General features: G+C 54.9%; 1 protein-coding gene across 4 annotated transcripts in view; it reads left to right on the top strand.

Annotated features, from left to right (window-relative positions):
* Positions 1-243: 243 nt before the first annotated feature.
* Positions 244-16,308, top strand: part of Rasal1 (RAS protein activator like 1) — a 33,196-nt gene continuing 17,131 nt past the window's right edge. Inside the window, exons 1-11 of one of the 4 annotated variants that reach the window (XM_021633209.2) lie at positions 244-378; positions 774-992; positions 4,404-4,460; positions 6,304-6,417; positions 6,573-6,634; positions 10,979-11,108; positions 14,091-14,172; positions 14,263-14,394; positions 15,027-15,112; positions 15,812-15,929; positions 16,056-16,209. In XM_021633209.2, coding sequence (XP_021488884.1) covers positions 928-992; positions 4,404-4,460; positions 6,304-6,417; positions 6,573-6,634; positions 10,979-11,108; positions 14,091-14,172; positions 14,263-14,394; positions 15,027-15,112; positions 15,812-15,929; positions 16,056-16,209 — 1,000 coding nt within the window. In that variant the 5' untranslated portion in view covers positions 244-378; positions 774-927. Of the gene's footprint in view, positions 379-641; positions 993-4,403; positions 4,461-6,303; positions 6,418-6,572; positions 6,635-10,978; positions 11,109-14,090; positions 14,173-14,262; positions 14,395-15,026; positions 15,113-15,811; positions 15,930-16,055; positions 16,210-16,308 lie in introns of those variants that run through there. The other 3 variants (XM_060382492.1, XM_021633208.2, XM_021633211.2) reach the window with 3 other exon arrangements.

The raw sequence follows: 16,308 nt of genomic DNA, 5'->3' as shown, positions 1-16,308 counted from the left end.
ATCTCACCTCTCAGAACCCAAGTTTTGTTTTGTTTTTAATCCATAGATGGAGGGCATGCCTGGCATACAGAGTTGCTGAGGGCTTGAAACTGAGATTATCCCCGTGAAAGGCTCAGGCCGTGCCTGGCACACAATTAAGTGTTCGAGGATTGCAGATGGCTCTTATCGTGTCGCCCCGGCGGTGTTATCTCCGCGCCTCCCCTCCCCCTACGGCCGCGGCTTCCTCCCCCGCAGTGGCAGCCGGTGACGTGGGAGCCTCCGCTGGCACACTCCGGGTTTAATTGGAGACGGAGAGACGATGCATGGGGATGTTCGAGGCCCCTCCCTCCACTCGCATCAGACCCCCAGGGAGCGTGCGCCGCCTGCCACCCAGCGCGAGTACTGTTCCGGGACCCCAGGCTGGTGTTGGGTGGCAGGTGGCGGAGGTGGGAAAGGCGTGGAGGTGCTGGGTTGAGGGCAGGCATGAGGCACGCGGGTTCTTGGAGGGCCCAATGTCAGCTCAGTAATACCCCGGCGCCCTGCCCGACTGCTCGTTCCCTTACCCCGCCCTGACCCACAGCTCCTGGGGTCCCCGGCTGAGTGCAGAGGGCTGGGGTGCCAGCAGGGGGCGCTCGCGTGGGGCTCAGGGCGGGCGGGGCAGCTGCGGGGGGCGGGATCGGGAGGGACCTCCCGGGCTGCCGACGCCAGGCTCAGCCTGCCCGGATCGCAGCGAACAGCTACCTGTGGCTCTGGACGCATGTTCCCTCCCGGGACCCAGCACTTCTCCCTCCCAGCCTCGCGTCCAACCCACTTGCACCCCAAACCCGGACCCGTGAGAATCCCCGGACAGAGCGCTGGGCCCGGAGCAGGTGACATGTAGGGTCACCTGCTGGTCCAGCCTAGGAACCTCGGCAGACTCCTTGCCTGGAAAGTTTGGAACTGGGCGCCATGGCCAAGAGCGGCTCTCTGAGTATCCGCGTGGTGGAGGGACGGGCGCTGCCAGCCAAGGATGTGTGAGTCCCCGGGTGCCCACTGGGGTGCGTAGAAGGGTCGTGGGGGGCCCTGTTTGGGACCCGCTGTTGGGGATCCGCCCTTCCTGTCCTGTGGGAGGGGGCGCCCAGGCTTAGCAGGTGCCGCGCCCTTCTGCCCACCTCCCCCGCGCCCCTGGGAATGAGGGTGTCTTTGTTCTAGGATGTCCCTAAGTGAGTCTTCCAGACCAGAGAAGCAGTCTCTGGATCTGGTCCTCCTAGAGCCGGGGGCGGGGAGGAGGACTGAGTGATCCCTTCCTTAGTTCCAGCAGGTTTTGGAGGTAGGGCTTTTCTGGGAGACCGAGGGGGCTATCCAGAGACCAGGGGTAGAGATCCCAAGGACCGTGGTCCAGATGGACCCCAAGATTTTGGGTTGCCTCAGGGGTACTTAGGTTTGCAGAGCGTCACCGGGTGGTCCTCTAACCGGAACCAGAGTCCCCCAGTCTTGTACCTGTAAACCTAGGCTGGACTGTCCCAGATCCCCAACTGCTCTAAGAGCCAGTCACATGTGATGAGGCTGGGGACGCTGGGTTCCTCTGCCCCTGTCCTTGGCTCTTGATTCTCCGGGGACTGAGTCAGCAGAATGGGGTTGGTGGAGGAGCGGGTTCCCCTTCCTGCTTGGTCCAAAGCCAGAAGTTCTGGAGGTGTCAGCATCTGAGACAGGTGTCAGGATCCTTGGGGGGAGGTGTGCTGCGTGACCTTGAACCTGTCTCTTGCCGGCCTTTGGTGTCCCATCTGGGTAGTGTAGAGCTCGAGGGAGGTGCTGGTCTGATCCTGAGTCCAGCTGGGAGGACAGCGGCTAGGGAGTCGGCTGTGGAGAGGTGAGCAGGCATGGGACCTGGAGACCTTCTTTGCTTGGGTTGAAGTCCCAGCTATCCAAGCTGCAGATTCTTCATCCCCCTTTGATTTGGGGAACCTCCTTGTCCCCCAACACTGCAGCTGTGCCAAGAGAGCTGTTTACAGTAATTTTAGTGCTCCATCTTCCTCATTAGCTACCACAAATAAATACACACCTAAAGTAAGAGCAGGGAATGATGGCCCCAGCTTTGAGCTACCCTCTTCGAGATGACCGTGAGCGTTAGGGATTGCAGAACAGCGGGGTGGGAGTGGAGACCTGGCTGGCTGGCTGAAGAGACTGGCCCAGAAACAAGGTTCTTGCCTCACTGAACTCTAGCTGGTCCATTAGTCTTGGGAGAGAATTATGAGCCAGTGGCAGATGTCGCCACTGGGCTAGGACATGGGCTTCAGGGCTTCAGGGTTCCAGGGTTCCCTGCCTCTTCTGAGAGGAGCTTGCATCATCTTGGCATCTCTGCTCACCCCTCTCCCTGCAGTTTTCTGGCCAAGGGTAAGCTCGGGGGTGGAGGTGGACAGCGACTCAGAGTAAGGCTGAAGAGGTGTCCCTGCTGAGCACCCTGCCTGACTTGCTCTCCTGGTCAGCTCCCGTCTTTAAAAGGGATCTTCTCAGAGCAAGCTGGTGTTCCCTTGTCTGCAGGTGGGGTGCTTAGAGTCAGCCTGGCAGTCAAGTCTTAAGGAGGTGGCCAGTTCTGCCAGTCGTCACTGAGGGCTTACCATGGACAGGTATCATGTTTAGTAGTTGGTATGGGCCAACTGGTTTCTGTTTTACAAATGGAGAAACCGAGGACTGGAGAGGCATTCATTGCCATAGGACCACACAGCCAGGAGAGGAATAACAACAGTTTTATTGTAGGAACCATACTGAGCAAGTAATGGCTGAGGGTTACATTTTCCCATGCTTGACTCAGGCAGGGTCCATGGGAGAGGCCAGGAGCGTGGGAGAGGCCAGCCCTGCCTGCCACCCTGGCCCCTATCTGATAGGGTCCTGATAAGGCCATGTGCGTCATGGCTCTGGAAGAGTTGTGTTGAACCGTGCTCCCTTAAGGGACCTGGGGTCAGCCAGGTTGCCTGGGAGAGGCTGTATCTCCAAGCCTCTGTGTCAGCTGAACTCAGTTGTTCTGGGCCACATTTGGTCTGGGGAGGCTGAAGAATGAGGTAGAGCAGCCTTGGGGGGAAACTGAGGGACAGGGAAGGACTCAGCCAGCCAGCCAGTCAGCCAGCTAGCCAGCCAGCCAAGGCCCAGATTGCAGCCAATACCCCTGTTCCCTGTGAACGAGCCTGTGGGCAGCAGGGGGAAGGCAGCTTGAGGCACAGAGGGGACAAGTCTGGAAGACCTGGGCAGAGATCCTGTTGGTACCATCCATCCCACCCTCCTTCAGAACCCGCAGTCCACACATCCATCACCCAGAACTTTTCTTACAGGACCACCCCCAGATCCGTGGAGAATTGGGTACAGCAGGCATTCTAAGGAAGAGTCAGTTCAGAGGTTGCAGGAAGGTAGAGACCAAAAAAAAAAAAAAAAAAAACAATAAACAAACAAACAAACAAACAAAAAACCACACAGATAACCTTCGTGCAAGACAAATTAGGTTCCGGAGGGCAGTATTTATTTATTTAGATGAGCTCTACTCTCACTATGTTGTCCAGGCTGGTCTTGAACTCCTGGGTTCGGGTTAACCTTCTGTCTCAGCCTCCCAGGAGCTGGGACTGTGGTTGTGGCCCATCCCAAATGGTTTAGGGGGGGTCATTTTAGACAGTGATGGTGGAGATGGCTTTGGGAGTGAGGTAATGGAGACCCAGGTAGGCAGTCTAGGGTTTCCTGGTGACTTCTACTATAAAGGGGAGATGTCCTGGGGTTTACTGGTGACCACTATTATAAAGGGGAGGTGGCCTGGGGTTTACTGGTGACTACTTTTCTAAAAGGGAGGTGGGTGTGGCTGGCTTTGATTGGTTTAGGGCACATCTTCTGGGATTTGGTTTTGTTTTGTTTTTTCCTGCTGGGGATGGAACCCTGGGTTTGAACATGCTAGGCAAGCAATCTACCACTGAGACGTATTCCAGCCCTGCAGCCACCCCTGTGGGTTTGGTTCTGAGGTCCTGGACCCTGGTGTGTGTGTATAGGTCCTCCCTGCTGAGGATGGAGGGAGAAAGGGCAGGCCGAGGAGAGCAATGCTTAGCTCAGAAGTCAGCATCAGGGTTTTGTCTGGGGCAGGGAGCTCAGGGTAACTCACGATCCCTTACCCACTTCTCTCTCTCTTAACTCCTCTTGCCCTCTCTGTGGTGGGTGTCAGTGTCTGTCGGGGGTCACAGAGGGACAGAGCTGAGCTCCCAGAGTGGGCAGGGCCAGGCCTTTCCTGCCCGAGGGCGGTGGCTGAGCAGCCTGGGCTGTGGTGGCGTCACCTGCTGATGTTTCTCAGGCCCTTGTCTCTCTGTAGGACTTTCTGTGTGACCCAGGGTAGGTCTCCTCCCCTCTCTGGGGATTTGGGGTCCCGCCATGGCTGCCTTTCCAACATTGTCCTTGGCCTCCCCGCCCCCCTGCAGGTCTGGGAGCAGTGACCCCTACTGCCTGGTGAAAGTGGATGACGAGGTGGTAGCCAGGTGCGTGGTCCACAGTGGCTGGGAAGGGAAAGGACCCAAGAACAGAGTGCAGCCCCTCCTGGGGGGGGGTGTCTTTCAGGCTTCAAGGGCTCTGCTAGGCCCTGGCCTCTAGGGTACCCCACTGGGGCCAATGTCAACTGGTCCGTGTCCTCTGTCGGGGGACCTAGGATGTCTCTCTGGCTCCCTGGGGCTGACTCAGCCACCATCAGGCTGTGCGGGCCTCTGGGGGGGGGCACAGGCACCTCACGCTTGGCTGCTTTGGCTGGCTCTGGCCTCTGGGTCCTGCGGGTGTCCCAGTGTGTTGTATTCACACAAATGTTCAAGTGGGGAATGTGCGTGTGTGCACGTGTGTGGGCTGGTCTGCCCGTCTGGGGTGCCACAGAGCCGCTATGAGTGCCTCTGACCGTGCGTGAGCGTCCGTGTGGGTGTGCAGGACTCTGTGGGTACCAGAGCGGGGCGGGGAGGGACATGTGCATGTGCACACAGGAGCGGGTGTGAGTGCAGGGGAAAGTGTGTGGACGCCTGTGGGCGCTGAGTTTGGATGGGACATCAGCTGAGCCCCCGCAGGTCAAGGGACAGCTCGCAGCCCCCTGCAGACCTGAGGGAGTGGGTGGGCGGGTGGCTGAAGCCTTGGTTTCTATGGAGATGGCAGGATTCAGGATGCTCCTGGCAGGAGTTCTGGTCCAGATGGGCTGGGAGCTGGGGGTGGGGAGTCCCCAGGGAAGGCTGACCCCTCCCGCATCTCCTCTGTGTTTGCCCTGTTGGAAGATACGAACCCCTGAGCCTCAGGCTGGCTTTCTTTATGTCTCCCGGGCAGCCGTTCTCCCTTCTCTGGGCTGGAAGGAACCAGCAGAAAGAAGCAAGCTTAGCACACTTGGGTCTGGCTAGGGTGGCACCGAACAAAACAGAGTCTTTGTTCCGAGGGGCAGCCATAGTGGGAGCCCGGTCAGGGTGCCAGGCCTGTGGAGCATACATGTGTGCCCGTGTCTGGCTTCGGCTTGACCCTAGTGCCCCTGACTTTCCCGGTGCCATTCAGCGAGCGCTGAGTGCTTTCTCTGACCCCTGTTGGTCCCACAGCGAGTTAGCCCTGCTCATGCCTCAGGGCCTTTACACGTGCTGTTCCAACCATCTGGAAGGCTTGTCCCCCTGCCCAGTTCTCTTTTGCCTGGACTAATTTGTGTGAGAAGCCCTCTCCTATCCCCAAGCCCCTCCCCAGCCCAGGCATCACTGAGCTCACCTCAATCACAGATGATGTCTACAGTTCGGGTGCCGGGTAGGGAAGGGAAGGAATGAGTGGACCCCTAGACATTGGTGATTTGAGTCCTGTATGTTGCTAGGTAAGCAGGTCTTACATGCCTCACGTGAAAACATTGTGTCTCTGTGATGCAGATTTGTGTCAATCTGGGACACAGTGTCTATATTTACAAACAGGTTCCTAGACGCGTCTGAGGGTGCTTGTGTGTGTTTCTGTGTGTCTCTGGCATGTTTAGATGTGTTTCTCTGGTTGCATGTATGTGTGTGCTTCCATGCCTGTGTTTTGGCCTGCGTGGAAACCTCTTTAGTTGCATCCTGGGGACACTCGTGTGATACACACACATGCTGACTGCCTGCAGCCGTGCCCGCATTTGCCCGCCGCTCTGGTATGTGTGCATGGCGGGCCTCTCTGTCTGGGCTCCGGGATCTGAGTGCACTTGCTCCCATCGTGGGATGGGGAGGGGCGTATGTAGATTCTAGGAGGGTGTGCAGGGCCATGCCTGTCCTTGTGCGTGTGCCCATAGCTGTGCTTGTGGAGATTCCCGGGTCACCCACCACACGAGGCCCCAGCCCAGCCTCCCTCTTGCAGGACAGCGACCATCTGGAGGAGCCTGAGCCCCTTTTGGGGGGAGGAGTACACAGTGCACCTGCCGCTGGACTTCCACCACCTGGCCGTCTACGTGCTGGACGAGGACACTGTTGGGTTCGTGGTGGCTGGGTGGGTGGGGTGTGCACCGGGGTCCCCAAGCCTGGACACCGAGAGGAAGCGTACTGCTTCCAACCCCCCAACGCCTGCCCCCACAGCTCTGTGGGAGGGGCGGGGTCCTAGCCTAACCTTCTCCTACCACCCTCCCACAGACACGATGACATCATTGGGAAGATCTCCCTGAGCAAGGAGGCAATCACAGCCGACCCTCGAGGTGAGCAGGGCATGGCGGGCGGGAGAGGACGGATGGCCTGACCCACGGAGGCCTTGCAAGGACTGAGGGAGAGGCCTCAGGAGGCTCAGAGCCTGTGGGGGGGAGGACCTTATCTCTTTAATCTGTAATTCAGTTCATGTATTGAGCAGCTCATTTATTTTCATAGACGTGGGGTTCACACAGCGGAAACACGACACCCCTGGCCACCTGGGAGTCTGTTCCTTATCCGGTGCAGTCAGCAACTTCAATTTAGCCTTTTTTGAGACAGGGTCTCTCTATCTAGCCTTAGATAGCCTCAAAATGAGCCCCTGCCTCAGTTTCCTTCATGCTGGTATTCCAATGTACAGTGCCATGCCTGGCTGAGGTCAGCCTCCTGAGTCTTTCTAGACACTTTATATATATATATATATATATATATATATATATATATATATATATATATATTTGCACATACACATTTGTGTATACATTGGCACACATATTTACATATATTTGCACACACATGTATTTGCACATCCATCCATCCATGTTGGATGAACCCAAGGCCTTGCAAGTGCTCTGCCTCTGAACTGTACCCTAGCCCTGAAGTGCTTTTTTTTCACACACATAAGCAAGAGCAACAGCAGCGCCTGAAACACTGACACATTGTGAGTGTATGCCGAGCACCCCTCTGAGGCGAGGACCTTTATTCACGCATGTTTTTCCTGTGACAGTGCTGAGGCCTAGAGGTTCAGTGACTTGCTCATGGTCACAAAAGTTTTGTGACAGCTAGGACTTGGGACCAATGTTGTTTAGGTCCAGGGGCTTGAGCTCACCGTGTTACGTGTGTGTGTGTGTGTGTGTGTGTGTGTGTGTGTGTGTGTGTGTTTTCAGCCCACATAGTATCCTGCTACACTTGGCTCTCCTTCATTGTGCGTTTTTAATTTTTTATTAATTTTTATTTTGCATTTTGTTTTGCATGCTTGTGTATGTGCCCCACATGCATGCAGTACCTGCAGAGGCTAAAAGAGGGCGTTGGATCCCCTGGAACTGGAGTTACACATGGCTGTGGGCCGCCATGTGGGTGCTGAGAATCAAAGCCAGAGCTTCTGGATTTTCAACTGGTGGAAGCTATCTCTCAAGCCCTCTTTACCGCGTGCTTTTGAGGCAAGGTGCCCCAGGCTGGCTGTAATGCCTGGAGTCCAGTCTCAGCCTCCCAGTTTTGGGGTGACAGGCATGCACCACTGTGCCTAGCAGCCAAAGTGTATATTTCAGGCCTTTGCCTAACGGTGCCTGAAGGATTTCTGAGACCTGAAATCACTGCACTCTGCTGTAATATCCCATCTGGCACTTGGCTGGCTCCCTGGTGAAGCATCTGGGGTGTTGGCAATGCGTTCCCAGCACAAGCCGTTGCAGCGAGCAGCCCCGTACTTACCAGGAGTGGCACACACTCAGGTCCCAGCAGCCAGAGAAATTCCTGGAAGTTTATTGGAGTTTATTAATGCATCAAACATACATTTTTGTGTTTATTTAAAAAATATTTTAAATCTTTGTTTTGCTTTGTTTAAACATTTGTTTATTATTTATACAGTATTCTGTACTGCTTGCCAGAAGACGGCACAAGACCTCACTATAGATGGTCACGAGCCACCATGTGGTTGCTGGGAATTGAACTCAGGACCTTTGGAAGAAAAGCCAGTGCTCTTAACCTCTGAGCCATCTATCCAATCCCTGTATGCATTTTTTACCCCCTGAGACAGGGTTTCTCTGTGTAGCCCTAGCTGTCCTGGAATCACTTTGTAGACCAAGCTGGCCTCAAACCCAGGGATCTACCTGCCTCTGCCTCCTAAGTGCTGGGACTAAAGATGTGTCCCACCACCATCATCACTGCCGCTGCTGCCGCTGGGTGCATGTATTCCTTGTAATGTTTCACAGGCCCCGTGAGTTTCACGAGCCAAAGGAAATAAGGATGCCTCAGGAAAGGGCCCCTGTGTGCTGGGCAGGAGGACATTGCCCTCATATTGGTGGGGTGGAGGGATACCACATCCTACCACTGGGAATGCCGGCAAGAAGGGGGGATGCTGGTAAGAGCAGCTTCCCCAAGCTGGGTTGGCCGTGTAAGCCTGTCATTGTAGCACTCAGCAGTCTACATAGTGAGACCTCATTTGTTGTAGTTGTTGTTAGTGCTATTAGGATCAAACCTAATAGCTCTATCACTGAATTATGCCTCCAGCCCTATCTGCATGTTTGCTACATTAGAGCTACAGTGGCTCCCGAGGGGGCTCAGCAGTCAAGAGTGAGCACCGCTATGCTAGAGGTCAGAGTTCAGTTCCCAGCACCCGCCTGTGCCCGTAACTCCAGCCTCAGAGGATCCGATTCTAGGTTTTCTCATGGCAGCAGTGGGGAGCCACCGATGGCTGCCTGCCTGATTGTTCGTTTGAGACAGGGTCTCACTGTGTAACCTTGGCTGGAATTCACTTCATAGATCAGGCTGGCTTTGAACTCACAGGCCTGCCTCTGCCTCCCGAGTGCTGGGACTGAAGGCAGGGTCACCATGCCTGGCCTCCTTTGATGGTCTTTGATCAAGACAGTGAAGAGGTTGAAGGTCTAGTGTCAGCAGTCTGAGCAGCTGCTTTGCAGGGATCAGGTCACAGCAGGACAAGGCTGGACAGGAAGGATCAGTGAGGCGTCTTTGTGGTAACCAAGTGACAGAAAACTGGAAGGTTCCGGGACTTGGGGGTGGTGGGGGAGAGAAAGAGGACGCTCTTCTGTGTCTAGCCTCATGAAGGGGAGTGCTATATTCTCAGAAATGCCTTCCCTGGACAGGGAGAACTGGAGAAAGAAAACCCCTTCTTTCTACCTCATATCCACCCCAGTCAGGGGCTAAACAGGAGGGGCTGAGCAGCAATCCAGCCAGGAAGCATGGGTTTCCCTAAGGAGAGCATCTGAGAAGGGAGCTGGGGTCAAGGGAGAAGACACTGACCCAGGACACCCTGGTTCCCCTGAGGACACACTCCCTGAGGTTTGAACAGGGAGAGATTAGTCACAGAGAACAGCAAATACAAAACACAAAACCAGCAGACACCATGAGTGAGAGTCCACAGCAGCTGTAACAGGATGCAAACCCGGCAAGATCTTAGCGAAGTGGTTCTCAACCGTTCTCAACCCTCCTGACTCTGCGACCCCTTAATACAGTTCCTCGTGCTGTGGTGACCCCCAACCGTAAAATCACTTTTGTTACTACTTCATAACTGTGATTTTGATACCACTACGAATCATGTAAATATCTGACATGCAGGAGGTCTGGTAAGCGGCCCCCGTACCCCCAGGTTGAGAGTCCCTGACTTCTGTGTGTCCTGGTCTTACTTTCTCTTCCCAGGACTCTGGCAGAAGCAGCTTAAGCGAGGGAGGGTTTATTCTGATTCAGTTGAAGAAAGCAGTTCACCCTGGCTGGAAGCTGAGATCCCACCATAGTCAGGAAGCAGAGAGGAGGGACAGCTGGGTTCTTCATCCTGTAGGTCCAAGATTCCAAGCCTAGGGGATGGCCCTGCCCATGCTGTGATGGGTCTCCCCGAGTCAGTTATGTAATCAAGAGAATCCCACATGGGTGGGTGTCCTTAGGGGCTAATCTTGATCTACAGAATCCCTCCCAAGTGTGCCTGGAAGCCTGGCTTCCCAGGTGGGTGTCTCTAGAGTCTGTCAAATTGATCACACTAGCCACAGTTATAGATCAGCTATTTAAAGAGATAAAAAGGGCAGCAGGCGATTAGAACATGGAGTTAGGTAGGTGTGGTGGCCAAAGCCGTGACCCCTGCCCTCACAAGGTGGAGGTAGGAGGAGCAGGAGTTCCAGTCTAACCTGGGCTACAAAACAAGATCCCCAGTGGAAACAAAACAAAAGAGAAACAATCAGGAAAAGATGTTTGCCAAAGAGGGATTGGGCTGGAGGCTTACTTCCCTTTAGCTCCAGTGGGAGTCAGAAGTCAATAAACGATGTTTAGTGTGATGAAGTGTGTGTGTGTCTGTGTGTAACTGAGTATCAGTGTGTGTGTGTCTGTTTGTGTGTATGAGTGTGTATATCTGTTTGTGTGTGTGTCTGTGTCTGTCATTCATGCTCCATGGTGACCCCAGGCACAGTATCAGTCCCAGAGCTGCACTGCCCTTCTCTGTTGTTTTCTAGGTGTGGGGGGGGGGGGGTCGAGGGCAGAGGCGGATTAATTCTCTGTGCCTCAGTTTCTTCCTCTGACATGGGGCTGATTGCAGACCGAATCTGAGGTCCTGCGTGAGAGGCCATCTTTAGTGACAGTTCTGAGCTGCCTGGTGAGTGAGTGGCAGGCACTTCCTAAACACCGGGTGTGTCCCTCAGGGATCGACAGCTGGATCAACCTGAGCCGAGTGGACCCAGACGCTGAGGTGCAGGGTGAAGTCTGCTTGGCGGTGCAGCTGCTGGAGGATGCTCGGGGCCGGTGCCTGCGCTGCCACGTGAGACAGGCCAGGTGTGTTTGCCCTGGGGGAGAAGCGTTCAGTGCTGTGAAAACGAGCGAGGAGGAGGGGGATGTGGCTGGGTGGGTAGGGTGATGGCCTAGCCTAGTGTGCACAAGGCCCTGAGTTCCATCTCCAGCATTCACCATGTATGGTGGTACTCATGATCCCATCACTCAGGAGGTGGAGGCTGGAGGATCAGGGATTAAAGGTCATTTTAGCGACAAAGGAACTTTTAGGCCAGTCATGCTGTTTCAACAAATAAAAACACAAAACCAAAACTGAGCAGGAGTGTTGGTGACCATGGGGACACTCTTGCCCTTCTTGGTCCATAGCTACGAACCCTCTTCCACTCCATGTTCTTTTTTTGTTTGTTTTGTTTTGTTTTTGTTTTTTTGAGACAGGGTTTCTTTGTGTAGCCTTGGCTGTCCTGGGCTCTCTTTGTAGATCAGGCTGGCCTCAAACTCACAGAGATCTGCCTGCCTCTGCTTCCCAAGTGCTGGGATTAAAAGTTTGCGCCACAACACCTGGCAAAGCAAACTCTTAATCCAGGAGCGTAGGGACCAACAACAGTTAGTTAGATACTCAGATGGCAGACAGCTGAGTGTGGGGGAGTGGTTCAGGGATGGTGAGATGCTTCAGCAGCTAAATCACTTGCCACTCAACCCAGATGACCTGAATTTGACCCCTGGAACCCACAGTGAAAGGAGAAAACCAACTCTCCAAAGTTGTTCTCTGACCTCCACACATGCATTATGCATGCAGTCACACACACACACACACACACACACACACAGACACACATTGACAGACACACAGATACAGTCACACACACAGACAAATACACACACAGACACGCACTCAGACACAACGATACACATAGCACAGACAGACATACACAGAGACACAGACAGACAAACACACACAAACACAGACAGACACACACACAAACACACACACATATACACAGATAGATGGACAGACAGACACACACACACACACACACATACACATGCCATACTTATAGAGACACAGTAATAAATAGCAGATTCTTACTTCCTGGGCAGAAGACTTAATCATTATTGGCTCAGCTGGCTGACTGTGGCTTCAGGCATGATGGGTCCAGGAATCCAGAGGGTGATGTCAGGCAGTGTTTATCTGACTGGGGACAAGAGAGACCTCATGGCCCAAGGCAGGTGTCCTACCAACTGATCAAGAATCTTACTTTACTGAACATGCCAGGGTTGTTATTATTTTTTTTTTCCAAGCCAAGGTTTCTCTGTGTAGCCCTGGCTGTCCCAGAACTTACTCCGTAGACCAGGCTGGTCTTGAATGTAGAGATCCACCTGCCTCTGCCTCCTGAGTGCTGAGATTACAGTTGTGTGCCACCACTGCCTGTCCCCAGGGTTAATTTTTATTGGCTCGATCTGGGGAGCATGCTGGAGTCTCGTGGGCTGAGAGAGAGGGCGATGAGGAAAGCCTGGATGAAGTCAGTAGACTCGAGGCCTGTAAAAGCCACAGACAGCCTCTAGAGACCGGCCAGCCACATCCATCCTGCCTCACTCTGAGTCTCCTGTCCCGTCCTTGGCCCTCCAGCCTTCTGTTCTCTTGCATCTTCTACCCTCTTGACATCCTGGCTTTCTGCCCTCCCCTCCCCTCCCTCCCCTCACTTTCTCTGTTAGGTTCTGCCCACACACATTAAGGACAATCCATCTGTCTGGCTAGCTGTGTGACCATAAGACCCTTTCTTGCTCTCTCTGAGCTTCTCCTGCCACTCCTGGATTCTGGTCCCTGTCTTGGCCCCAGCTGGCTGAAGCATGGATGAGAATCAATCCAAGGAGGAAGAGAACCAGATAAGGGATTGTGTGAAGGGGTCTGATCTCACTGTTCTGCTTATGACCCCTCCCCAGACACTAGGCTGTACAGGATCCTTTGCAAGCAGGAGAGGGACCGATTGCTGTCGCTTAGCAACTGTATCGGTTCCTAGGAAACCGAAGTCTTTGGATGCCCAGCAAGGCTGGGAAACAAGCGTGGAGGAAGAAACAGCCCCTGGTGGTGGTGGGGTGTTCCTGGATTTGGGGGCCTCGAGAAGGGGGGATGGGGAAGCTGACTCAGGTGAGGCTTTGAGTTGTCATGGCAACCACAGGCAGGATGTCTGTGTCTCATGCTTTCCCTTTGTTCCTAAGCAAGGTGTGGGCATGGATGTTTGTTGAATGAATAAGTGAGCTAAGCAAAGTGCTATGCTAAATAACTTGCCTGTGTCATCTCATTGGACCCTTGGCCCTGTGAACCTGGTCTGTATTGTCATTTTCTGGTCTAAGCCTCGGAGAGTGAGGTGACTTTTCTTCCCCCCCCCCCCCCTCTCTATTTCTATTTTTCTTCCTCTTCCTCCTATTCCTCCTCCTCCATCTTCGACTTTTCAGGTCTATAAAGTAAGTTCCAGAACAGCCAGGGCTACACACAGTGTTGTCCTGGAACTTACTTTATAGACCAGGCTGGCCTTGAACTCTCAGAGATCCACCTGCCTCTGCTTCCCTAGTGCTGGGATTAAAGGCGTTCACCACCACCACCCAGCAGAGGTGACTTTTTCAGATGCCACCGAGGCAGTGAGTACAGGGCCAGGCTTTGAATTTGTGTCTGTAGCTCCCCTTCTAGGGCCACTGGGGAAACTGAGGCATTTCTTTCCTTTCCTCTGTACCTTTTCTTTCCTTGCTGGGCTTTGTGATACAGAGTTTGAGTGTTCTGTACCTCAATTTCCCCTTCTGGAAATCAGGAAATCTCACACCTCCCCATAGGTTTTGTGTTTGGAAGCTGCCAGGTCTGCATGGATGCAGTGAGGACCAGGCCTGGGCCCTTGTGATGGACAGGCTTGTTGCCCTGGAAACAGAACATTGCCATTAGAATGATCTAGTTTGAACTCCCTTTCCTGGGCCCACCTTGGGTCTGGATCTTCAAGGGCCTGTGACCACACACTCTTTTTCTTACTTTGTCCCCAGGAACCTGGCCCCCCGGGACATCTCTGGCACATCGGACCCTTTCGCACGCGTGTTCTGGGGCAGCCACAGTTTGGAAACGTCGGTGAGCAGACAGTGAGCCAGGCAGGCGTGGGACATCCTTCAGTGGGTGGAGCCTGTGGCCTCTCCCACTTAGAGCCCTTTCCGCCCTCAGACCATCAAGAAGACGCGCTTCCCACACTGGGATGAGGTGCTGGAGCTGCGGGAGGCCCCAGGAACCATTTCCCCATTGCGAGTGGAACTCTGGGATTGGGACATGGTGGGCAAGAATGACTTCCTGGGCATGGTGAGCGTCCCTCCCACTAATGAGCGCATTCTCTGTCTCCCCAGCTCCTCCAATGAGCAGGCAGATGAGGTGGGGATGGAGGGTGGGTGTCCAATGGCCAGCCTGGGTAGTGGAGCCTCGCTGTCCATGGGACAGGCAAAGGATGCAAGGACCTGCCCAAGACCACAGGGTGGGCCCAAGGCTCCTGGTATTCTGGTGCCAGCCATCTGCATCGACCTAAACCTGTCACCACCCTGTGAGAGTGACACTCATTATCTCGCCTGCACTTGAGGAAATTGAGGTTCGGAGCAGCGAAGTGGCTTTGCCAAGGCCCAGTGGCTCTTGGCTCTGCTCCGAGAACATGGCCCCAGGCTTGTCTGAGGCTGTGGCTGTGACAGAGACATTACGCTCACCACCTGAGCGTGAGGTCACTGTGTGGCCCAGGGCAAGCCATCTCTCCAAGACTTAGCTTTTTTCAATTGTAAATTAAGTGTCCCCTGGAGGCCCTAAGTGCCCTTGAGAGAGAGGAAGAAGTGGACCCTGGCTGGCCACATGCCATTCATGGATGGCAGCCCAAGCTTCCCCTCCAGGGCTGGCTGGGCCCGCATCAGGCAGAACGGGTCCCCGAGCTGAGGTCTGTGTGTCCCCCACAGGTGGAATTCACACCACAGACCCTCCAGCAGAGGCCACCCAACGGCTGGTTCCGCCTCCTGCCCTTTCCTAGAGCTGAGGATTCTGGGTAAATGAGGGTGCCTAGGGAGGGGTGTCTCAGCTTGTGGGCAGGTTATCATGGCTACTGGTACCAGCCTGGCCTGTCCCTCTGGCACTTCATCACCATCCAGTGATCTCCTAGTCACAGGCCCCCAGGCTGCTTCTGCAGGTCCACCCAGCTATCGTCCTCTGCGGGCAGGCTGGCCCACTCAGTGTGTGTCAGAATGTCGGCTCCCCTCATGCCTGCCTACCTGATTCTGTCCCTTGCTTTATTATGCAGAGTCAGGGATTGAACCCAGGGCCTTGGCTGTGCTAGGCTGGAGCTCTGACACCGTCCTGAGGAGCTGGGCCTCGGATGTCTGTGCACTTGTGCTGTGCATGCTGACCTTAGAGCTCCCTGTCCCCATCATTCCTTCCTGGTTAATCCTGTCCAAGTCATTCACATACATGACTACCCACTATGACCACAACACCCACATCTTACTTCTTTGCTCCTGCCTGCTGCTCTGCCTGTCCTGTGTGTGTGTGTGCGTGCACCCGGCCACCGTCTCCACTCTGGCCCTCCCACACACTGTCTGGGCCCCCCATTCCTCTTTTTCTCTATCCGTTTCTGTCCCCATTGCCCTCCTCTGCCTTCACCCCCTGTCTCTTGCCCCTTCCCCTGCTCCTGCCTCACTCTGGGCTAGCCTGTACCCACATCCCCTTCTCTACCGTCTGCTCCATCTAGGGGGAGTCTGGGGGCCCTGAGGCTGAAGGTGCGTCTCACCGAGGACCGTGTCCTGCCTTCCCAATACTACCAGCCTCTCATGGAACTGCTTCTGGAGTCGGTGCAAGGGCCAGCCGAGGTGTGGCGGCGGGTGCTCCGCCTGGGCTCCTTGGGTCTCTGGCGGGCGTAGCTCTCCCTTGAGATCAGGGAGTTCTGCTTCAGGGCCCCCCCGGGGTCACCTGTTGGCTCTCCTGTCCCTGCTCAGGAGGACACCACCAGCCCCCTGGCTGTGCTAGAGTTGCTGGCCTCTGGGGACTGTCGTCAGGACCTTGCCACCAAGCTGGTGAAGCTGTTCCTGGGCCGGGGCCTGGCCGGACCCTTTCTAGACTACCTCACAAGGCGTGAGGTGGCCCGAACCAGTGAGTTTCCCTCGGGGTCCCCGATGCCACTCCCCAAGGACAAGGGAGAAATGGGGTCCTTTGGGAGACTCATATGTTGAGGAGCCTGTGCTGTGACCC

The sequence above is a fragment of the Meriones unguiculatus genome, chromosome 4 (assembly GCF_030254825.1).
Source record: "Meriones unguiculatus strain TT.TT164.6M chromosome 4, Bangor_MerUng_6.1, whole genome shotgun sequence".
NCBI lineage: Eukaryota > Metazoa > Chordata > Mammalia > Rodentia > Muridae > Meriones > Meriones unguiculatus.
The sequence above is the reverse complement of the archived record's forward strand: the minus strand, read 5'-3'. Positions and strand labels throughout refer to the sequence as shown.